This window comes from Parasteatoda tepidariorum, chromosome 10 (genome assembly GCF_982258835.1).
Source record: "Parasteatoda tepidariorum strain Cologne lab strain chromosome 10, Ptep-v5.0, whole genome shotgun sequence".
Taxonomy (NCBI): domain Eukaryota; kingdom Metazoa; phylum Arthropoda; class Arachnida; order Araneae; family Theridiidae; genus Parasteatoda; species Parasteatoda tepidariorum.
Window position 1 is genome coordinate 76,410,348 of NC_141764.1, and position 26,218 is coordinate 76,436,565.

The 26,218-nt window shown below is 30.5% G+C and overlaps 1 protein-coding gene across 1 annotated transcript; it reads right to left on the reverse strand.

Annotated features, from left to right (window-relative positions):
* Positions 1-68: 68 nt before the first annotated feature.
* On the reverse strand, positions 69-23,848 carry LOC147803031 (uncharacterized). The gene is made up of 5 exons (XM_087152851.1): positions 23,711-23,848; positions 7,719-8,457; positions 5,883-7,490; positions 4,802-5,819; positions 69-96 (listed from the first exon to the last, which is right to left on the reverse strand). Exons 1-5 carry the CDS (start codon positions 23,846-23,848, stop codon positions 69-71), a joined length of 3,531 nt encoding a protein of 1,176 aa, XP_087008977.1.
* Positions 23,849-26,218: the final 2,370 nt, after the last annotated feature.

Sequence of the window (26,218 nt, forward strand, 5' to 3'; positions counted from 1 at the left end):
ATACTTGCGATCGCGTCTACTTATCTTTTTCGGATAAGCTGTCATCTTTTCATACGGTAGATTTCTCTTTAGTTACATTTATTGCGCCTGCATAACCTGTTGTAAAAGAATTTGTCTTATACAAAAAATTTATATCTCTTGGGAAATGAAAGATGTGTTAAAAATAAATAGTCAATTTCTTCCCATCTTCCACGAAACGAAATAGAATGAATATAAAACAAACGGCATTATCTCAAGATAAATAAATGACATTTTGGGCAAGAAAATAAAATTTTCGATCTGGTATTCATTTTTTGATCCTGCTAAAGAGTTCGGTAAGGATGATTTGAGTCATTCACAATCATGAATCTAAATAAGTTTTCACTGCCGATAATCATCCTTTATTTGATATGTCTAAGGCTAAGGCATTGATATTCTCAATACATCGTAAGGATATATTTTAAATTGTCTTTATCATGATATTGAAAAAATTATGATATTTACAGATACATAAATATATTTTTCAGCTCTAATCTGATTCAAAATAACTATTTAAATTTTTAAAAAAAATACATTCGGACTTCTATTTAACGATTTTCCATTTTGCGAATTTCTCTATTTTCGAATTTTTCCGAGGAACCAAGAACATTCTGGAAATTTCTTCTCAAAATAACTTCCAAATAGAGAAGTGATGTTTCTATTTAACGAATTTTTATGTGGTTTTAACTTTCCCAGAATATTTCAGAACATTTCAAACTTGTTAACTCATTTTGTGGGGGTAATGACCTTAAATTGATTTTCGAAACAACTGCTTTATGTAATATTTTACTGCTTTCTCTAAAAGTTATTTTGTAGAAAGCAGTTAAATCCCTTTCCCTTTTTGTTTGCATTTCAAACAAAAAAACTCAGGCAAAATTAACGGATTTTATCAGTAGAAATTAAACTTAAGAACGCATGTAAAATTACTTTACAGTTATAATTTTATACAATTAATAAATACAGCTATAATTTTATACATAAATTTAGTTTCTTAATTGAAAATGCATCTAACATGATAGTGTAACACTGGATAATGTTTCGGTCTATTCTTGCTTTCCATGCAGATTTCTTTTATGGCTAAATAAATTTATAAAATAAATAGTAGAATACTAGTTTACAAGATAAAGGTATATTAATTATTACTAGGAGGCTTCACCCCCTGCTCGCTGTCGCTCACCAACCCCCGGAACTGCTTTCGCAGTTCATTTCGGATTGCTTCGCAATTCAATGCTCGCTTTGCTCGCTCATTGCATACGTTCTTAACGTCTAGTTTTTGTATATTATTTTGAATACTGAAGTTCCGAAAACTTTTCACTGTAGAAAATTCTAAACCTGTACATATCAATATTAATTTGAACTTGCAAACAGTTCACATATTTTTCTTAATCACACTATTCTAAATTTCAGTTGTTGAGAAAAGTAACTGTTGTAAGTTTTGTTTTAAAGTCTTGGCTAAAGCCATGTGTTGTAAAACAATATGAAATAGTAGTCTGCCACTGAACGCCATATGTAAAGCATCGGCTTTGATGAAGATAATTTTGTATTTTTAATTCTCTGAAGGGCGCCACCTTAATAATATGAAATTTGTAAAATAAATGTATATATTTTTGATTGTTGATGATGTCCATCATTTCGTGTTTTCATCAGTGTTCAGAAGCTGAACAACTATAAGTTTTTTATTTTATCACAAAAATATAAAATGTATAAAAAACAAAGAAAAGAGTAAGAAAATGAGTATAGTCATAGAAAAAGTTAAAATTATAATATAGTATTTGTCAGATAAAATAAAACTTTTTGTTTAAGTCATTGCTAACAATTCAAATTTCTCCGAGGCAATTCTAAAGTATAAATTAAGGTATTGTTAAGTTGAAACACAATATTTTTAGTTTTGATGTCAACAATACAATTCAATTTTTTACAAAAACGATTGTTTCCATTGTTAAGTTCAATGTCAACAGTTCAAATTTTTCTGAGGCAACTCTTAACCTCTAAATATTATTTTTTGTACACATTTATGTGCACATTTCTAAATGTCAGTATTCAACCACAAAACAACTTAAAGTCCTCAAATTTAGCATGAAGTTGTAAATTGAGGGTCATAGCAATAATGAAAGTAAAAGTAAAGTTAGTACTGTAAAATTAAAACAATATTTTTAATCAATGAGCAATTCATAGAATTTCTTTAAGAACACAATTGTTAATTTGGGCATTTGGCGATACAAAACTTTTAGAATTGAAGGATTTGTTACGTCAAGTGCTCAGGTATCATAATTTTGATCTAGTTGCGCTTCTATGTCATTTTGATTTATGTTGCTAAGTTAACTTTCAAAAAATTCTATGGCTGGCAACAGCATTTTTATTTTTTAAGTTGTTTATTTTTATTTCTTTAGAATTCGTTATTTTTTTAGCGAAATGTTTTTTAACCTAATATAATTCTTTGCCGACTGTTTTCTCTATGAATGAAGAAAATGAAGTAAATATTTAACTGCTGTGAAAAGAATCTTATTTAGTTGTACAAAGTACTTCAGCCAAAATTTGGGAGCCACGTAAGAGAATTATATATATTAGATCAGAAACACTTCATTAAAAGGCAGAATGCTTTGGTGTTTTCAAAACAAAGCAAACGTTGCCACCGGCGGAAAAGAAATACAGCCAAAATTTGGGAGCCACGTAAGAGAATTATATATAATAGATTTTAATTATATCTAGCGTTAATGAATTTAAAACCTGTTTTGTGTTGTTTAAGTATTTCAAAAGGTGATTTTCCATTTAACGAATTTTCTATATAACGAACTTATTATCGGGATTCAGCAATTTTGTTATATAGAAGTCCAACTGTATTTAAAATTTATCATTGATTTCTTATTTTGGTTTAATAAAAAAACGATAAAATCTTTTGAATTGAAGAAAGCAAGGCCTTGATTGAAAATAGTATAACAATAGCAATAAATGCTAGGTGTACATACGTTCTTTACCAATCCATAGCATCCCTGTACTAGACCTGGAAATAACCATGGCGAGTCAACCACATGGCGTTTATTTAATTAACACACTTAAATTAAATAAGCAACCAATAACTTTTTTCCATAGATTTTTTTTTATAAATCCTTTAATGATAAAATTGCATCAATGCAGAAAGACTGGAAAACAGAACTTTCATTTTTTGATCTTTCAGAATCCCTCAATTTGAGGGGGGGAAAGATTCATGTGGATGGAGAGTTAAATTCACATATTTCAAAGTTGTAATGTATACATTAAATGTATTTTTGCCCCCCCCCCCCAAATAAAAAACATATTTTAAATAAAGTTCTTTAAAATCAGTATATTTAACTAAATTTTGTCACATATTTACATTATTTTTATTATTGTATTAACTTTTCATATGAGTTCTATTTATAAAAATATAATTTAATCCAATCAAAATGTAAAAAAGTTCGCGAAAGGTTGCTTAAATATAAAGTACCTAACGATACCAATCAGCGACTCATTGGGTTTGAGAAAAAAAATGGCTACTAAAATTATTCGAGGCAACTGGTCTAGAAAATTTTAATTTTTAGATCTATCCAGAATTCCATGGGTAAAATGTACAACTGCAAGTGCAACATTCTTTCTTTTTTTTACCGACTGCAGCAGGAATTAAAATATAGCACTGTCAGTTATCTCAAGGCTTAAAGTTTGGCACTGTAATTTATATCAGCGGTTTCCAGAAGGTGTTCCGTGGAACTTTAGGGGTACGTGGAAAAGTCAGTGGGTTTCCGTGAATTAGGGTTTTTTTTTTTTTTTTTTTTTAACCAGTTATGATTTTGGTAACCTATAAGAATGTTTTTATCAACCTATTCCATCATGTTCTGTTATAAATATTATATCAATGGAACAGCAGGCACTGTTTAATCTAAAAATCTTAGTCAGAAATTTAAATGAAATATAGAACCGAAACACACGTCTTTATTCAAAAGTTAACGGAGGAGATTGGTAAGTTAAATACTAAGTGTATATGTGCACGCCAATACATGGTACCCCAGAACGCCATGGGTACTACAAATGCAACTTTTTTTTTTGCCGACTGTAGCAATAATTAATTATAGCACATCCATTTTTAGCAAGGATTAAAGTTTAAGACACAATGTAATATGTATCAACGGTTCCCAAAAGGTGCTCCGCGGAACCTCAGGGCTTCGTGAGTTAAGATTTTTTAAACCAATTAGGATTTTTTTAAACCTGTTGCAATGTTTTTATCAGCCTATTCTATCATGTTCTGTAATAAATATTGTATCAAAGAAACAGCAGACGCTGTTTAATTCAAACATTTAATCAAAAATTGAAACGCACCTTTTTATCCACAATAGGATTCATATGTAGGGGGAGGGGTGTTGGATTTTGTTGAGAGCAAATCAGACTGAAAGTCACGTAGAACAAACTGAAAACTTAACTTTATTTACATAAAAAAGAATATAAAAACAATAAGATGTTGCCAGCACAGGAAACTCAAAACTATAACTAATCTCGAACTCAAACCTCAACATCCTCCCCACCCTGGTCGACCTCGAGGGGGATGACCAGAGCTACCGGACGGGTTATATTGTGACCATTAACTCTCAGCTCACAGGATCTTATTTTTCCGTCTCGTCCTTCATGCAAGTTCACCACTCTAGCTTTCTTCCACATGTGACGTGGTCGGACATCTTCTTGTAGAAGTACAATATCGCCAATTCGGATGTTAATGATATTGTCCTGATTACGAACTTGATGAAATGATCGCAATTGAAGCAAATATTCCTTAGACCATTTTTTCCAAAAGCAGTCGAGTAAGTCCTGCTGCTGCTTGTAGAATTTTCTTAGCTTTGTGTTGTTATTTGGGCTGGATGGAATGGCCGTTAGTTTCCGTCCTGTCAAGAAATGGCTTGGTGTTAAGGCTGTGGAACTGTCATCTTCGTATATCAATGGTCGGCTGTTCAGAGCGGCTTCTATTCCAATGAGGGTCGTGGACAGACCTTCCTCGTCAAGAAGTGCTCGTCCGAGTACCTTTCGTAAACATCGCTTGACAACTCCTATTAGGCGTTCCCACCAGCCTCCCCACCAAGCCGCTCGTGGGGCGATAAATTTCCAAGTTATGCCATTTTGGGCATAATATTGCTGAGTTTTAGCTGATGACAGAACTTGCCATAGCAGAATCAAGTCCTTATTTGCTGCATGAAAAGTGGTAGCATTGTCGGTATAGATTGTGTGTGGGAGTCCTCTGCGGCCAACAAAACGTTGTAGTGCCAAAAGAAATTTGTCTGTGGTAAGATCCGACACAAGTTCGATGTGTAATGCACGTGTTGTTGCACAAGTAAATAGTGTTATGTAGGCTGTGTCTCTTGATTTCAAACATCGAATATTCACGGGTCCAGCAAAATCAATTCCTGTGGTAGTAAATGGAGCAGAAGGTACAACTCTTTCAGAAGGTAAAGGAGCCTCGATTTGTTTTCCGTATTTCGCTTTGGACAGCTTGCAAGGTAGGCATTTGTGAATAACTTGCTTTATAGCTTGACGTCCTCTTAAAATCCAGAAGGTTGAACGTAACTCGGACAGGATTATACGCACACCTAAGTGGTGGAGTCGTATGTGTGTATGCTGGATCAAAAGGTGGACAAAATAGTGTTTACCATCGAGCAATAAAGGGTGTCGAGTGTCAGAAGAAATGTTTGAAAATTGCAGCCTTCCCCCAAGGCGTAAATAATTATCTTCGAGAAAGGGATTGAAACAGGAAATTTTGGATTTTTTCGGCAGAGGACTTTCCGCTTTTAAGGCATTTATTTCAGCTGAGAAACATTGATTCTGTACAGTCTGTATCCAATAGTTTTTAGCTTTCTCTATTTCATTACAATTCAGTTCATGAGCTATGCGTTGCTGAGTCTTACAGTTGTATACAAAACGTAGTATCCAGGCAGTCACACGAAGAAGTTTCGTATAAGAACTATAACGTGATATGTCTATGATGGGTTCTGTAGTTGCAACGTAGGAGGATTGAAATTTGGTTTTTCGTGATTCAGCTTCAACTAAAGGCTGTGTACGTGTAGATAAAACTTTGATAGGCCAAGTTTCTGGATCATGTTTTAGCCATTTCGGGCCGTGCCACCAAGATTCTAAAATCGATAACTGTGATGGAAAGGTACCACGAGTAAGATGATCCGCAGGGTTATCTGTACCGGGACAGTGGCGCCATTGTGCTGAAGTAGTGTTTTGAAGGATTTCTGTTGTTCTGTTGCAGACAAATGTTTTCCACTGGTTAGGATTTCCCTTTATCCAACTTAAAGCTACAGTAGAATCGCTCCATAGTATGGCAGTGTGGGAATTCATGTTCGTTTCCCTGCAAAAGTATCGGAGTAGGCGTGCTCCTAGTAGTGCAGCTAACAATTCAAGTCTCGGAAGGGTGACCTTTTTGATTGGGGCTAGTTTATTTCGACTGCAAATGAGATGGATCTCTGTAGAAATATCATCTGCGTGACGCGCGTACAAGCAAGCGCCATATGCACGTTCCGAAGCGTCGCAAAACACATGTATGGTAACGTCGGAATTTTCGGAAAAGCCAATCCATCTTGGGATGCATATTTCATTCAGATAGTGTAATTCATTTATCCACTTGTGCCACTGCTGTGCTACAGATGGAGGTAATAGTTCATCCCACTGAATACCACTAAGCCATGTATCTTGAAATAATATCTTTACAACTACTGTAACTGGAGCAAACAAGCCTAGAGGATCGTAAAACTTTGACATCAACTTCAGTAGTAAGCGTTTTGTTACTGGTTCTTTACATGCTTGAACAATTTTTGTCTGCACATCAATTTGAAAAACATCACTGTTAGTATCCCATTTAACACCCAAGACTTGCGTGATATCCTTAAACGAGACATTTTCTTGTTTCCACATATCTTTCAAAATCTTAGAATTTGTAGTCCATTTGTCTAATGGTAGGCTAATAAGTGATGTAAGTTGCTGCAGTTCTTGGTAAAGAATCAGAGCTTCAGTATCCGTAGATGTTCCGGTTACAAAATCATCCATATAGGTGTTATTCTCAATGTGTCTAGTTGCTGTAGGATATGCTTGTTTGTGTTTTGTAGCCAATTCGTGAAGAGAAGCTGCTAATAAAAATGGACTAGAGACGAGTCCAAATGGAAGACGTGTGAATCGATAGGTTACAATTTTATCTTCAGTGCGGAGTCTCCCATCAGGAGTATATGTAGTATTGTACCAAATAAATCGTGTTGCATCTCTGTCTTCTTCTGCTAGAATCAGCTGCAGAAATGCTTGTCGCCCATCACTAGTGATTGCTATTTTAGAAAGTCGAAATCTCAACAATGTGGCTAAGATATCGGGAAGAAGATTTGGTCCTACTTCAAGAGCGTCGTTCAAAGATGGGTGACCTGGAGAATGTGAAGATGCATCAAAAACTATACGCCACTTAGTTTCTCCATTTGTGATTTTCTTTACTGCGTGATGGGGCAAGTAATATAAACGTTCTTTATTATGTGTTTCTGAGACAACTTCAACGTGTTTTTTATCAATGTAATCTTGCATGTGCTCAATATATTTTACTTTGAATTCTGAATTTGCATGCATTTTCCTTGTTAAAGATTTAAATCGTTGAATTGCGACTTCATAATTGTTCGACGAAAGTTGAACTTCTGGTTTCCAAGGCAATTTTACAACTCTTCTACCATCGATGATTTCAAAAGATTGATGAAAGTTCGTTAAGAGTTCAGAGTTGTGAGGATTTATTTTTTGTTGTGTTGGTTGTATGCCAATGCTCTCTAAGTTCCAGAAATTTCGTACCACATTATCTAATTCCTGAGTTGAAGTATCCACATCAACATTATGAACCGTTGAAATGAAGGAAACTGTTGCGTGTGATCGAGTTCCACTAAGTACCCAACCAAAACTTGATGGGACCAAGGCCAGAGAATCCGACAACCTGACTGGAGCTTCAGAATTCATAACAATCCAGTAGTAATCTGCACCGATTAAAATCTCAATTGGTAAGTTCGACAATGAATCATCTGGATCAGCAAGTTTCATTCGCTTGTTTTTAGCAAAGAGTGAAACATCCGTTGATGAAGGTAGGTGTGATGCATATTTGTTGGAGCTTTCAAATGCAGTAACATTAACTTTAGATTTGTCCCAGATGCTTGATAACTGAAATTTGACTTGTCTTCGCATGTAGCCAACATTAGCTGGGGATTCAAAAGCTTGAATGTCCAAATGTCTGGTTGAAATGACTGGAAGTTTTAAAGTATCCACAAGATTAGAAGAAACGAAACTAGATTGACTTCCACCATCCAAAAGACAACGTGTCAATTTTGTAATGCCAGTGGGCCCAGTTATGAAAACTCGTGCGGTTTGCAAATGAACGAAACTGGAAGATGATACATCAATTTTGTTTGTAGATGTAGCCGCAGGCTGCTCATTGGTTAGAGGTTTGCATATTGATGTATGGTGTTTTCTCTTGCATTTGGCACAGCGAAATTTTTCTCTTCGGGGGCAATTTTTTTTGGTATGTCCTCGGTTAGTGCACAAAAAACATCTATTACTAGTCTTCAATTTCTGTATGCGCGCGTCTATGTCCGTTACAACATTGCACTGTTGAGGCCAATGTCCGACAGTTTCACAGAAAGGACAAAAGGGTGACATTATTTTACTTTTGGTAACTGATTTAGAATTCACGTTAAAATTTTCTAAGGAGGATTTAATAGGATAGTCTGGAGCTAGTGAACCTTTAATATTACTCGCAGTAATTGATCCCTCGACCTCTTCTGATAAAAATTTCATTAATTTTGAAATATCGCTTTCACCAAAATTTTCACGTTTGGCATGTACAATCCAGTTACGACAGATTTCATGAGGAAAAGCACGAAGTATTTTAGGAGCCAAAATTCTTCCGTATGATTGAGTTTTTTCTCCTAAAGCATCTAAAGCCTGTATTCTTCGATTACAATCAATATATAACTCATTTATTGCTGCTGGAGAGTGATTTTTGACAGGTTTTAAGTTTTCTAAATAATCGAGATGAGCCTGTATTATTTTATCTTTATCGCCATATTTCGATTTCAAAATATTCTTTGTTGTTGCATATGTTTCTGCAGTTATATTAATTCCATCAACTATTCGTTTTGCTTCTCCATCTAAATATCCCCGCAAAAAAACATGCTTGTCAATCAGCGATAAACTTTCGTTTTTGTCGATACAGTTTTCAAAACGCTCCCAAAAACTATGGAATTCTTCAATTTCGCCGTAAAACGTATTTATTTTTATTGTAGGCAACTTTACTGTAACATTTGAAGGCGAAGCTGAAAAATTATTTATATTGGCAGCTGTTGGCGATGTTTCAGAAATTGAATTCGTGTTCCGATTCGCTGTTCTTTTGAAATTAAATAACGCCAAATGAGCATATTCTGTGTATCTTTCGCATTCTATTATGTCTTCCTGATATTCTTCATCATTTAAAAAATTATGTATTTCATCGTCTGCCAAGGTTAATTCTTTAATTTTATCTCGTAAACGTTCAATGTTGTATTCTTTTTCAGTTTGTGTACTAGCAGCATCGTTCAATTTCGTCGTTAGTTTCGTAATGGCGGTACGTAGCGTTGTTCGTTTGCGTTTAAATATTACAAGTTTTTCACTACCGGTAGCCATTCCAATTCAGATTTTTGACGAAAGTAATTATAAAAGGTTCAGTATGACTTACCGAGTTATTTCGGCACCAAATGTTGGATTTTGTTGAGAGCAAATCAGACTGAAAGTCACGTAGAACAAACTGAAAACTTAACTTTATTTACATAAAAAAGAATATAAAAACAATAAGATGTTGCCAGCACAGGAAACTCAAAACTATAACTAATCTCGAACTCAAACCTCAACAAGGGGATTGGTAAGGTAAATGCTAGGCTTACATGTGTACGCCATGGGTAAATATACAACTACAAGTGCAACTTTTTTTTTTTTTACCGATTGTAGCAAGAATTAAATTGTAGCACTGTCAGTTATAGCAGGAATTAAAATTTAGCACACCATAATCTATATAAGATGTTCCAAAAAGGTGTTCCGCGGAACCTTAGGGTTCTGTGATAAGGTCACTGTTGTTTCGTGAGTTAGGATTTTTTAAGAACAAAAGGTATTCTGAGGTGAGAAAAAAAAGAACAGAAAGTGAAATAAGTGTTCGGGAACAAAAGATGAAAACGTGTTCCCTAAAGTGCTGTGCCGAAATTTAGGGTTCCGTGGGCAGAGCAATGGAGTTTCCGGTGTAAGAATTTTTTCAAGAACAAAAGATATTCCGAGGTGAAAAGTTTTGAAAAAGAATAAACAAAGGGTGAAAAGGTGTTCCGTGAAACGTTAGGGTTCCGGAGTTAGGTCACTTGGGTTCCGTGAGTTAGAATTACATTTTTTAAAACTAGTTACGATTTTTGAAACTCGTAGCTATGCTTTTATCCAATCAATTATCTATTATTTATTTGATTTGTCGGTTATTTTTAAGAATTTATTTAAGTAAAATGACCATGGAAGAAGAAAGAACAAAATTTAAATAATTATATATACTTTCCAATAACAATATATTGTTACCGAAAAATACGAAAAGGAAAAGGAATTACGAAAAAAAATTCATTTACAAATCATTGCATTAATATCTATCATCAAACTTTACAATTCGAAATAAAATAAACAAATTCAAGAATTAAGAATTATTTTTCTCTAATAACCATACTCACGGTTTATAATAGCTCTTTTTCAAAAACCATAATTCCTTATTATAAACCATAAAACCTTATTTTATTCAATTTCAACTTACGCAAACGACCAAAACTAAAAATCCCTGCACGTGCGAATTCAAGTGCTTAATATAAAAACAAATTTTAAGACTATATTTGATAAAATAATGAAACAATTTCTTCTAAATTAAATTCGTAATCTATTTTTTATTTTATTTGGTTAGTATATTCAGTTACTAATGAACTTTATTTATGAAATCGGGGTCCCGCTAAAAGAAGCTCGATCATTTAGGGTTCCGTAACCGAAAAAGAAAAATGTGGAGGAAATTTCTTTTCTCGTGTTGGCAACAAAAAGCTGAAACAAGCCGAGCAAAGATTTGGATAAAAATTCAAGGTCAAGAGCGAACAGTTCATATGAACGAATGAACTGTTCACTTCAAACAAACGAATAGTTCATATAAACAAATAAATATAAACAAATTAACTATATTTTTGATTTAATCACGCTTATTATTTTGCGCAGATAACATAATGGCTTAGAACTACATTTCCGTTTTAATGATGCTGAATATTTCAGAGAGATATGCATTTTATCAACGGAGATGGACCTGAAATACGTTGTTCATTGATTTATTTTAGCATTTTTAACTCCGATATACTGCCTCGATTTTTACCTTTTTTTTTAAAACTTTTTTTTTTCATTGTCCTGTCTTTTTCTTTGCTTCTTCTACATTTAATGAGTTTGTGTTTATAAAAGACTTAGGACTGTTGTGCCACCAAATATTGAAATATGTGTGTATATAGTGAAATCCTATGAATAATTTATTCCTAATGTAATTTCTAAGCAGCAAAATACATATAAATTGAATGATATGTTTATAAATCTAAAGTTTCACTGGATGTATATGTTGCACACTTTATAAAAAGAGCAGAAGTATACCATACAAAGCTGGGCTAAAACACATAAGAATCCAATGAGCGAGTGAAGCTAGCTCAAATTGCGATGAAATCCGAAAGAAACTATGTTCTGGGGGTTGACAAACAAAGGGAGAAAGAGGTAGGACCCCTTACTTAGATTAATTTTTCAAGAAATCAATTAAATGAATAATAAAATATCTTAAAGGATACCAGAAATATAGTTTTTCATGTGATTGTGAATCAGGTATCACAAAAAATATTGAAAATTTATGAATATATTGATAAAAAATATTTTATTATATTTTATAACAGGCGTTGAACAACCGATCCTATTCTGAGTTAACGACTAATAACGTTCAACTCCGTAGACTTGCAATATCGAATTCCTAGATCAAGCATAGGGGCAAACTAACCTTGGTCGAAGACGTTTTCATGGATCTAGTCTGCATTTGCGTTGCGGAAACCACGAAAACCTTCCACGGTTTGCAAGACGGCAATAGGATTCTAATCTACGGTCCGTCCACCACTGTGATAATTTAACGTCAGAACGGTAGTCTCTGCTAGCCGGAAGCAGAATTCGTACCTATAGATCAAACATTGGGACAAAACAGCCTTCGTGGAAGTAATATTTTATAACTGTCGTTGAACAGTCGACCCAATTTTGAGTTCACGACTACCAATATTCAACTCCGTAGCCTTGTAATTTGAACCCAATCCAGAAGACAAGGGCACTCCTGTATCAAGTAATGGGAAAAATTCGCTTTCGTGAAGGGCTTTTTGAAGGAACTATCCCGCATTTTCGTTACATGGAAAGGAAGACCGTGAAAACCTCCTACGGCAAGGGGATTCTAACCCCATGATCCGTCTACCACTGATGGTATTTTTCGTCGTCAGAGCTGTAGTTGGTGCTAGCCGGGTGCGGAATTCATTTCGACCAGTCATCGTGTTGAAATTGAACCCGGATCAGCTAAGTGGGAGACGAGCACTCTATCTTCTGAGCCACCGCGGCTCGTGGAGGTAATATTTTATTTTATTTTATAACTGTCGTTGAACAGCCGACCCAATTTTTTGGGTTTACGACTATTAATGCTCAACTACGTAACCTTGTAATTTTGAACCCCATCCAGAAGACAAGGGAACTCCTGAATGAAGTATTGGGCGAAATTTAACTATATGGAGGAGTTTTCGATGGAACTGACGTGCATTTGCGTTACATGGTGAGGAAAACCACGAAAACCTCCAAATGGTTAGCCTGAGGCCAAGGGGACTCTAACCTATGATCCGTCTACTACTGAAGATACTTTACGTAAGCACTGTGGTTGGTTACAAGTCGGATGCGGATTTCGTATCGACCAGCCCTCGCTAGGATTTGAACCCGGTTCACCTCAATTGAAGACGAACGCTCCATCTATCCCTTGAGCCATCAAGGGTCTGGGGGTAATATTGATACTAATAAATTACATTGAAATCCGAAGGAACCTAGGATAGTATGCTCCAGGGGTTGGCAGACGAAATGAGAGAAAATGGAGCTCTTACTCAAAAAAATAATAAAATTAATGAATAAATAAATTAACTCTTAAAAAAAATCAGTTAAAGCAATTTTAATATATCTTAAACTTAAAGGATATTAAAAATCTAATTTTTTGTTCGCCAATAAATCGGTGCCTTGCGTTTCAAGAAGTTTATAAGATATTGTAAATTACTGAAAATATTGATAAAAATCCTGTTTTTAATGAAGTGAAATTAAAAATGTCCCTTCGGCTATTTTTTAAATAATTTCAATTTTTTAAACTTCTGACCACAGATGCGGTTTATTAAACCTTTTTTTTAAATCACAAATGCGATTTAGAATTTAAATTGCGTGTTTTTAAATATGTCCAGTGCCGGCTAATAGATGCGTGAAAACTAGTCTAAAGATTTTCTTCGTCAATACTGTAAAACGATATTTTCTGCAGTAGCTGAAGCAAAGCAGAGAAAAAAAACATACATATTTAAATGGGCAAAACCGTTCCCTTTTACAACATATACATCAGTAATATAAAATAAATACACAATGAAAAAATTTTTAGAGCGAATTTATATTTTATGAATATTAGTAATAAATAATAGATTAAACTTTGTGCAAATAATTTACTTACTTTTACGCTCCTTACATAAATTATATTGTAAAAGTGGACGGACTATGGTTAATAGTACAAATTACAAATCTTTTTTAAGAATTCGTAAAATTTTATTTCAAAATAGTGTTTAAAGTATTAGTTTTCTAATTAAATCAGCAACGTATAGTGTGCAAAAAAAGACGAGGAAGAATCCCGCTGAATAACTTCTGATCTTATGACTAGATTTTCACGTACTAGGACTCAGTCTCAATGGTTCGAGATGGTAGCCTTAAATAAGTTAATTAATTAGTGAAGATGACAGTAAGTTACGAAATCAGACACAACATACTTTATTTGAATAAGCATACTTTCTAATCCTCAAATAGGGGGTAGGTGCAATGTGGGAAATCTGGTACCAATAGTTTAATCAGGGCACGAATTCAAAGTTCCTTTAATGTTAATTTTACTTGTTCGCTTGTTTGTCCTATCTCGAGAATTTCTTAAGGGAATCAAAAAGAATTTTGCACACAGTTATAAAATTCGTTTTATGCAAAGACAAAGTCCCTGCAAAAATACTTTTTTATAATTATTTATCATTTTTTATTATTTTATTTAATAATAGTCAAAAAAAAAATTTAATTGTAAGGAATACAAATTTGTACATAATTCTAAAAAATTTAATTTTGCAAAGTAGAATACTAGATTAAATTAATTCGATTGAATAGTTACTAAAAAACCGAATTTTAAAGAAGTTGTGTACTTAAAATCCGATTTCTTAGTTTATTTATGAAATGACTGGACTTAGTTTATTTATGAATGACTAGGATTCGTGCACTCTACCTGGAAAAATAACTCATACTGTGTGATATAATTTTCTAACATGATATCCAGATTTTGTTAGTTGTCATAAGCAAAAGAGTAGTAAAAGTTATAAAGTTCAAGCTAAAGGCAAAAAATTAAAGCCATGTTTTTTTTCATTATAAAGTAATTCCGAGAAATTTATTTATTGCGTAACATTTTGTGATGCACCTATATAATGTATATCTAAATTCATTAATCATTTTACAATACAATTATGAAACAGAAATAAGTTGTATCTAGTTTTATAATGACCAAAACCATGTTAAAGTCAACATATGCATTTCAAATAATGAATACAAAATTGTAAAATATCATTAGGAATTAATTTTCTGTCCTATTGCTAAAAAATCTCACAGATCAAAAAGTTTTAATGAATTTTTATATTAGCGAAAAATTAAATAAGAATTTAAAAAATAAAATTGTAGATGACGTTGCTATGGTAACTGGCGTACAAATGATTAAGCATAAATTTTATTCCAATAAAAATCAAGAACTTATTATATTAAAACAAATCTGTGAAAATACAATAACACATAGTGGGATTTTTTATATTGGAATACTTTTTAACATACAGATATAACAAAAAGCAAAATTAGTGTTAATGCAATTAAATATTATGGGATCTTTCATGTAGACTAATTTAGTTGTAATAATCTATTTCTCGTCAAGAAACAAAGACCAAATTTATGTTACTTTGGAATCTTTCATTTGAGTACCTTTTAATTTAGATGCAATCATCTAGTCACCGTCGAGACAAAAATCAAATCTATATTAATACATTAAAAATTTCGGTATTGCTTATTTGTATGAAATTTGTACAGTTACTAATGTGTAATTCTCTGTATATCTTTGAGACACAAAAAAAGTCTTTGTCTGTTAGGGATCTTTCAATTGATGACCTTTTAATTTAAATTTAACAGTCTGTTTATCGTTGAGAAACAAAGCCCAGATCTCTGTTATTTTGGGATCTTTCGTATAAGTACATTTTAATTTAGATGTAAGAATGTATCGTTGAGAATCAATACCCAAATCTGCATCATTTTGGGATCTTTTATTCGTATACTTTTCATTTAGATGTTATTATCTGTTTATCGTAGATAAACATAAATCAAATATGTGTTTAAAAAAGTAAATCATTTTGGGATCTTTATTTGAGTGCTTTTTTATTTAAATGTAATAATCTGCTTATCGTCAAGAAACAAAATCCAAATCTGTGTCATTTTGTGATCTTTCATTTATTTTCATTGAATTGAGTTGTAACAATCTGTTTATAGTCTAAGACAAGAACCAAATGCATGTGTTGATAAAGTAGATAAAGCAATAAAACGTTATACAATAAAGGTTAATACAATACTGGGTTAATACAATAAAATCTTTTATGTGTATGCCTTTTTATTTAGGTGTAATAATAAGTTTCTCATCGAGAAACAAAACCAAATCTTCGTCAATTTGGGAACTTTAATTTGAATATCAATTAATTTAGATGCAATTATCTGTTTGTCGTCAAGAAATGAACACCAAATCTGTGTTAATATCAAAAAAAATTTGGAATTGTTCATTTGAATATCTTTTATTATTTAAATGTTACAATCTGATTATTGTCAAGAAACAAAAACAAAATCTGTGTTATTTTAAAATCTTTCAGATGAATGATTTTTAATTTAGATGTAGTTATCTGTTTAATTAGTTTTTGATATCCAAAATAGAAAAACCAAATCTACGTTAATACAATAAAATATTTTGGGATCTTTCATTTGTATGCCTTTTTATTTAGATGTAATTATCAGTTTATCATCGAGAAACAAAACCAAATCTGTGTCATTTTAGGATCTTTAATTTGAATATTTATTAATTTAAATATAATTATCTGTTTATCGTGCAGAAAAAAACACCAAATCTGCGTTAATACAATAAAACATTTTGGAATTGTTCATTTGAATATCTTTTAGTATTTAAATGTAATAATCTGATTATTGTCAGGAAACAAAAACAAAATCTGTGTCATTTTAAAATCTTTCAGATGAATGATTTTTAATTTAGATGTAGTTATCTGTTTAATTAGTTTTTGATATCCAAAATAGAAAAACCAAATCTACGTTAATACAATAAAATATTTTGGGATCTTTCATTTGTATGCCTTTTTATTTAGATATAATTATCAGTTTATCATCGAGAAACAAAACCAAATCTGTGTCATTTTAGGATCTTTAATTTGAATATTTATTAATTTAAATATAATTATCTGTTTATCATGCAGAAAAAAACACCAAATCTGCGTTAATACAATAAAACATTTTGGAATTGTTCATTTGAATATCTTTTATTATTTAAATGTAATAATCTGGTTATTGTCAAGAAACAAAAACAAAATCTGTGTTATTTTAAAATCTTTCAAATGAATGATTTTTAATTTAGATGTAGTTATCTGTTTAATTAGTTTTTGATATCCAAAATAGAAAAACCAAATCTACGTTAATACAATAAAATATTTTGGGATCTTTCATTTGTATGCCTTTTTATTTAGATATAATTATCAGTTTATCATCGAGAAACAAAACCAAATCTGTGTCATTTTAGGATCTTTAATTTGAATATTTATTAATTTAAATATAATTATCTGTTTATCATGCAGAAAAAAACACCAAATCTGCGTTAATACAATAAAACATTTTGGAATTGTTCATTTGAATATCTTTTATTATTTAAATGTAATAATCTGGTTATTGTCAAGAAACAAAAACAAAATCTGTGTTATTTTAAAATCTTTCAAATGAATGATTTTTAATTTAGATGTAGTTATCTGTTTAATTAGTTTTTGATATCCAAAATAGAAAAACCAAATCTACGTTAATACAATAAAATATTTTGGGATCTTTCATTTGTATGCCTTTTTATTTAGATATAATTATCAGTTTATCATCGAGAAACAAAACCAAATCTGTGTCATTTTAGGATCTTTAATTTGAATATTTATTAATTTAAATATAATTATCTGTTTATCATGCAGAAAAAAACACCAAATCTGCGTTAATACAATAAAACATTTTGGAATTGTTCATTTGAATATCTTTTATTATTTAAATGTTACAATCTGATTATTGTCAAGAAACAAAAACAAAATCTGTGTTATTTTAAAATCTTTCAGATTAATGATTTTTAATTTAGATGTAGTTATCTGTTTAATTAGTTTTTGATATCCAAAATAGAAAAACCAAATCTACGTTAATACAATAAAATATTTTGGGATCTTTCATTTGTATGCCTTTTTATTTAGATATAATTATCAGTTTATCATCGAGAAACAAAACCAAATCTGTGTCATTTTAGGATCTTTAATTTGAATATTTATTAATTTAAATATAATTATCTGTTTATCATGCAGAAAAAAACACCAAATCTGCGTTAATACAATAAAACATTTTGGAATTGTTCATTTGAATATCTTTTATTATTTAAATGTAATAATCTGGTTATTGTCAAGAAACAAAAACAAAATCTGTGTTATTTTAAAATCTTTCAAATGAATGATTTTTAATTTAGATGTAGTTATCTGTTTAATTAGTTTTTGATATCCAAAATAGAAAAACCAAATCTACGTTAATACAATAAAATATTTTGGGATCTTTCATTTGTATGCCTTTTTATTTAGATATAATTATCAGTTTATCATCGAGAAACAAAACCAAATCTGTGTCATTTTAGGATCTTTAATTTGAATATTTATTAATTTAAATATAATTATCTGTTTATCATGCAGAAAAAAACACCAAATCTGCGTTAATACAATAAAACATTTTGGAATTGTTCATTTGAATATCTTTTATTATTTAAATGTAATAATCTGGTTATTGTCAAGAAACAAAAACAAAATCTGTGTTATTTTAAAATCTTTCAAATGAATGATTTTTAATTTAGATGTAGTTATCTGTTTAATTAGTTTTTGATATCCAAAATAGAAAAACCAAATCTACGTTAATACAATAAAATATTTTGGGATCTTTCATTTGTATGCCTTTTTATTTAGATATAATTATCAGTTTATCATCGAGAAACAAAACCAAATCTGTGTCATTTTAGGATCTTTAATTTGAATATTTATTAATTTAAATATAATTATCTGTTTATCATGCAGAAAAAAACACCAAATCTGCGTTAATACAATAAAACATTTTGGAATTGTTCATTTGAATATCTTTTATTATTTAAATGTAATAATCTGGTTATTGTCAAGAAACAAAAACAAAATCTGTGTTATTTTAAAATCTTTCAAATGAATGATTTTTAATTTAGATGTAGTTATCTGTTTAATTAGTTTTTGATATCCAAAATAGAAAAACCAAATCTACGTTAATACAATAAAATATTTTGGGATCTTTCATTTGTATGCCTTTTTATTTAGATATAATTATCAGTTTATCATCGAGAAACAAAACCAAATCTGTGTCATTTTAGGATCTTTAATTTGAATATTTATTAATTTAAATATAATTATCTGTTTATCATGCAGAAAAAAACACCAAATCTGCGTTAATACAATAAAACATTTTGGAATTGTTCATTTGAATATCTTTTATTATTTAAATGTAATAATCTGGTTATTGTCAAGAAACAAAAACAAAATCTGTGTTATTTTAAAATCTTTCAAATGAATGATTTTTAATTTAGATGTAGTTATCTGTTTAATTAGTTTTTGATATCCAAAATAGAAAAACCAAATCTACGTTAATACAATAAAATATTTTGGGATCTTTCATTTGTATGCCTTTTTATTTAGATATAATTATCAGTTTATCATCGAGAAACAAAACCAAATCTGTGTCATTTTAGGATCTTTAATTTGAATATTTATTAATTTAAATATAATTATCTGTTTATCATGCAGAAAAAAACACCAAATCTGCGTTAATACAATAAAACATTTTGGAATTGTTCATTTGAATATCTTTTATTATTTAAATGTAATAATCTGGTTATTGTCAAGAAACAAAAACAAAATCTGTGTTATTTTAAAATCTTTCAAATGAATGATTTTTAATTTAGATGTAGTTATCTGTTTAATTAGTTTTTGATATCCAAAATAGAAAAACCAAATCTACGTTAATACAATAAAATATTTTGGGATCTTTCATTTGTATGCCTTTTTATTTAGATATAATTATCAGTTTATCATCGAGAAACAAAACCAAATCTGTGTCATTTTAGGATCTTTAATTTGAATATTTATTAATTTAAATATAATTATCTGTTTATCATGCAGAAAAAAACACCAAATCTGCGTTAATACAATAAAACATTTTGGAATTGTTCATTTGAATATCTTTTATTATTTAAATGTTACAATCTGATTATTGTCAAGAAACAAAAACAAAATCTGTGTTATTTTAAAATCTTTCAGATTAATGATTTTTAATTTAGATGTAGTTATCTGTTTAATTAGTTTTTGATATCCAAAATAGAAAAACCAAATCTACGTTAATACAATAAAATATTTTGGGATCTTTCATTTGTATGCCTTTTTATTTAGATGTAATTATCAGTTTATCATCGAGAAACAAAACCAAATCTGTGTCATTTTAGGATCTTTAATTTGAATATTTATTAATTTAAATATAATTATCTGTTTACGGTGCAGAAAAAAACACCAAATCTGCGTTAATACAATAAAACATTTTGGAATTGCTCATTTGAATATCTTTTAGTATTTAAACGTAACAATCTGATTATTGTCAAGAAACAAAAACAAAATCTGTGTTATTTTAAAATCTTTCAGATGAACAACTTTTAATTGAGATGTAGTTATCTGTTTAATTAGCTTTTGACATCCAAAATTGAAAAACTAAGTCTACGTTAATACAATAAAATACTTTGGGATCTTTCATTTGTGTGCCTTCTATATAGTAGATGTAATAATATGTTTATTGTTGAGTGTGTTATTTAAGGATTTTTCTATTTCAACACCCTTTAATTTTGATATAACAATCTGTTTGTCGTCTGGAAACACCAAATCTGTGTTGATATAGTAGAACATTTTGGGATCTTTAGCTTAAATACCTTTTAATTTATCTGGAATAATCTGTTTATCTTGGAAAAATCAAAACCAGATTTGTGTTATTGCAATAAAACATTATGGAATTGTTCATATCTTTTTTTATTTACATATAACAATCCGTTTATCGTCCAGAAAGAAAGCCCAAATATGCCTCATTTTGGAATGTTTCATTTGAGTACCTTTAAATTTAGATGTGATTATCTAATTATCGTCGAAACACACAAAAGAAATATGTGTCAATATAATAAAACGTTTCGGAATATTTATTTGAATACTTTTTAATTTAAATCAAAAAATCTGTAACAAAACAAACATTGATTTCAGTGATTGTGTGTCCTTGTTGAGAGAATCATAGTGTGTATCAAATAAATGTTGAGAATATTTACTTGGTACCCACTATGTTGATTATGGTTAGGCAAATAAATATTTATTAAATAAATATTTAATACATAATAATATAATCAAATAAATATTTAAGTGTGAAAGAATTAAAACGTTTTTAAACTTTGTACTATCACTTTTTATTTAAAATCAAATATTCCAAACAGTTTAGTTGAGAATGATATATTCCGACTCTTACAATGTATTCTGATATTCTCTCTCAAAAAAAGAAAAATTTTCTGGCAGAACCATATCAGTAGTAATATTGTGGGAGTTCAGCAACAGTCGAAATCAGAAGCAGCAGCAAACTGGGTTGCTGCTGAAAAGGGGAAGGGGAGGGGGGGAGGCAGGTGATGGAATTATCAACTCTAAGAGGAGGGTCAGTCAACTATAGTAGAGGGTCTTATCAGTTTTTGAATTTTTATCATTTATTTCCCTTCTTTATAAGTTTTAGGTAAGAGTGTATTTTTTCCATTTTTATGGACTTAGAAAATTTTGAACTATAGTTGATAGTTATACCCGCTTGCTTGTTTCTGCCCAGTTTCGTTTTCTGCTTTTAATTAAAGTTTCTTTTTTTTATATTACTATCATTAATTAGATTTTGAAGGGTGGCAACACCTATTTGTATTCATTTTTCTTGTTTACGGTGGCAACATTTATTAGTTTTGTTTTGGCAGGGGGGGGATAACTTACTTGCTTGTTTCTGCCCAGTTTCGTTTTCTGCTTTTGATTAAGTTTCTTTTTTTAATATTACTTTCATTAATTAGATTTGCTGAGTGGCAACACTTGTTTATACTCATTTTTCTTGTTTACGGTGGCTACACTTATTTATATTTATTTTTCTAGTTTTTCGGTGGCAACACTTATTAGTTTCGTTTTTCGGAAGGAGAATTCCTATATATTATAAAGAAATGACGTCATTTTTATTACATAATAAATAAATTAGGTTGTTATCACGTGTATGTTTTTACTCTAGTGGTGCCATCTATATGGAAATGTGAGAAATAAAATAAATTTAAATATATCTTATTATTGAAAAAATAAATATATTTAAAAGCTGAGGATCGAACTCACGCCAATTAAAAAGCTTTCGTGGGTCAGTAGTTGGATATCATAACCACTGACCTACGAATGCTTGGTTAGACTTGTGTAAATAAGTTTAACCTTTTTTTTTTAGTACAAAAGAACATAGATATAGGATTAGTTTTATTTATGAACATACTTTTGTTAGCAGAGGTTATGTTCTAATACAAATACATCCATTTCCCCACCACCATAGAGGTAGGATGTGTGGCGCATTGACTGCTATTTATAGTGCGCAATTCCCCAGGAGGCATATAACACTTTACAAAAATTATATACAATTTACAACAATTATTAAATGTGACAAATGACAATTTAAGATCTATTAATTTAATAGTGTCCATAAGCATATGAGATAATACCATCATTAAAAACACTTTACAAAAATTATATACAATTTACAACAATTATTAAAATTACAAGAATTTATATTAAAAATAAAAAACAAATTAAGATCTATTAATTTAATAGTGTCCATAAGCATATGAGATAATACCATCGTTGAAAGCACTTTACAAAAATTATATACAATTAACAACAATTATTAAATTTACAAGAATTTATATTAAAAATAAAAAAAAAACAAATTAAGATCTATTAATTTTATAGTGTCCATAAGCATATGAGGTTATGCCATCATCTAGTAGATCGTTTGTCATCAAGCGCACTTAAAGATTTTTTCCGTTGCTGGATGGTAAATAAATTATGGTTTTTACGCTGGATTCTATTTATGGTGTGGTAAGAAGGTGTAAATGAAATTAAACAATTTTTGTAATCATTAAAATTTTTATGATTTCGGATGATAGATCTTGAAATCCCCTTGGCAGTTTTCTTTTCAAGATCTTCCGTCCGAATAGAATACATTTTAGAACGAAGTCCAATAAACTCAAAAATGGGTTTTGAATTGAGCTCGTCCTTAAGACAGCCTATTTTCTTTTTATTATTTATTGAACATAATTTATGGTCAGGAGGATACTCTGAAAAATCAAATAATTGCTTATGGACACCTAAATCTTTATAATTGTTTAAAGTTCTAATCTCGTAAGTCCGTAAAAAGAAGCCTTGCTTTTTCACCATATGTTTGTTTGATAGTGTTGTAATGGAATTTGTACATATGTACCTTACTCAATTCCAATATAACAAAACCAATATACATAGGACGATTGAGCGTAACTTGAACTTTAGTTCTCTCAACACCCACGAGATCATGATTAAATATTTTGAAACGTTTAAAGGATGATGCTGCAACTAACTTTTTTGCCCTTCGCTCTGTATTAACTAGCTAAACATCTATATGGTTATGAACATTTTCCATAGTCTTACCATATACCGAGTTATTCATAAGTTTAAAGAAATCTTTTTCAAAGGTCGAATGAGAATTTTTATGTTGATTTGTATTAAACTCGATATAGGTTTTAAGCCATGGTTTTTGCTTAAACTTTAAAATTTTATGAACGCGAACTAAATTCAAGCCTAAAGTTATGTAAAGTTGTAAATTTTTATGGTAAGTGATGTAATTTTCCTTATTATTTAAATTTGGAACAAGGAGTATATTTTACACCGTTTAACATCTCGGTTGCAAACGGTGATAGATGCTCAGCCGTAATACTCATCTTTTCAGGAGCCAAAGGGTAATCATTGTGAATATCATGCAAGTGTGGGGGATACTCCACACTTGCATGATATTCATATATCATGTTCATATATTCAAAATATCGCATTTATTTATGGGGGTCCCACTTGGCTCTCACCCCACTTCTTTAATTGAGAATTCAACCCCACTGATAAGCCACCACAACCCCACTGATTATCATTTTCGCTAACTTTAATATGATTTTATAGTTTTTACAGAATTTTTTACTTCTGTCAACAAAAAAAAGTACTTAATGTCATACATTAACGTTTTAGATAACATATATAGAAATAATAGGTTCGATAAAATTTAACCATTGTGAGTTATTCATTATCAATGGAATGTTAAGAGAATATTACACATTTTCACTTAAAATTCCTATGATTCAGAAAGTTTCCAGATATAGTACACTAAGTTATTCAGACTTATGGTGCCACACCATAAATGGAAATGTTTGATAAGAATAACTCGATTTTAGTCACATGTGTGCTTAAGCTACTCTAATTGGTTGACGAATGCTAGAAAAGCTCTGTGGCTTAGAAACCATTTTTACTTTACTAAAGTTGGTAGAATTGTTGTAAGAAATTTTCTTTTCCCGCTACCATGAAACGTTCTTTCGCTGAAGTAGAGGAGAGTTCTAGTATGCCAGATCCTTTATCATCTACTCCGATGGAAAAGGGTATAGTTTTACCTAAGCACTACTATCATCTTAGTGAGTTAAACTATGTTGCAGTGACATACTTCTCCAATACTTTACTTATTCATATTCGAGAATATCTGCTTGGAGAAAAGGGAAATCTAATTCCAACAAGGAAGGGTACCACATTGACTATTCCACTTTGGCTATCCATTATAAGAAAATCAGAAAGCTACAAAGAATCTGTGTTAGCTGGGGATATAGTCATCGTCAACGACTCTCTCCTTATTGCAAAGGTGGACCTCGACATCGGACCTCACGTAACTTTTCAAAGGTATTTTAGGAAAAAAGACTTTACAAGACAATTTTGTACTTCTATGTTTGTTATGTGCGAGAAAGATTTTGTAAAGTTAATGTCTGATAGAGATTTTCAAAAGAAAATTTCATCTAGTGTGATTGAAGAATTATACTCCCGTGTGCTCCCTCAAACTGTGTTGAATGAAGTGAAAAAGTATCCTAGTCCTGCTATCCCTCCTCAAATGGATCTATGTGACATTGAACTTGTGTTAACCACTTCCATGGTAGAGCTCCTAAAATCTAACATCGAAGAGAAAGTGATATCTACATTTGAGTGTACAGGCTGTGAACTTCATTATGAAAATCAGCTGGGACATGAATGCATCACTTATAATTATGCACAGAAACTTTCAAGCTGTGGTGATATAGTCATACTTGAAATTAATTTAGAACAATTATCGCGGAACTTTGTGGAAATGAATGCACACATATTAAATTATATTAATGCAGACTTTTTCACAAAACTAGATGGAGTTATGCTAGTACAAAATGCTAAAGAAATGTTTATAGCATCAGATCCTCACCCCTTAGGAATGTTTTAAACAATGTTTTTAATTTCTTTACGAAGTACCCTTTTTTATTTATTTATGCATTTTTATTTCATGTGTTTCATTTTATTTTTATTTCATTTAATAATATTCTTATATGTATATATTTTCTTTTACTTATTTAATTTTGTTAACAAGTGTAATTTTCATCATGACATTATTTAAAAATAAATGTGTTTTTCATTTTTAAGTCTATCATTTTTACTGTGTACTTTCAGAAGTTAACAATACATTTAATTCTCTCTCTCTCTCTCTATCTCTGATAAGATAAAATGCAATTGAATGATTTGTAAAACGATCCCGTGCTACCCGCAAGTTTTGGAGGGGTAGAAGCATTATTTCGATCGATGAAAGGAAAAGTTTCTCGAAAAGAGAAAAAGAAATGGTTATCGTCTCAAAACTCGTACACTCTTCACAAAGTGTAAGAACTAGTTACCTTTTATGTTAAGAGAAGCTAGAGAGTATGTGTGTCCTAGTAATTCTTTTGAATATTTCGAAGATTTTGTTAATTCTAGCATGTAAATATATAGCAAAAATTTCGAAAGTTTAAATAAAAAAAATTATATGCATAGTTTGAGTTTGTTTTATTTCTGAATGAATCAAGTAGTTTATTGTGTCGCATTCTTAAAATCTCATGTTTCCAAATAATAAACATCTATTATAGTATAAGTCTTTAATAATTTTATATATTCGATAACATAAAAACTGGAAGAAAAAAAACGAAGTTGTTTAGCAAATAATTTCTTTATTTTAATAAGTTTCCCATAACAAAGGTTTATTTCTAATTCTTTTTGTTACAATGGATTTTTTCTTTACAATCTTTCCACGATTAATAGGTGGAGATACATTTTCTAATTTTCTGGGATACAATAATTTATTTTTTATAAAATGT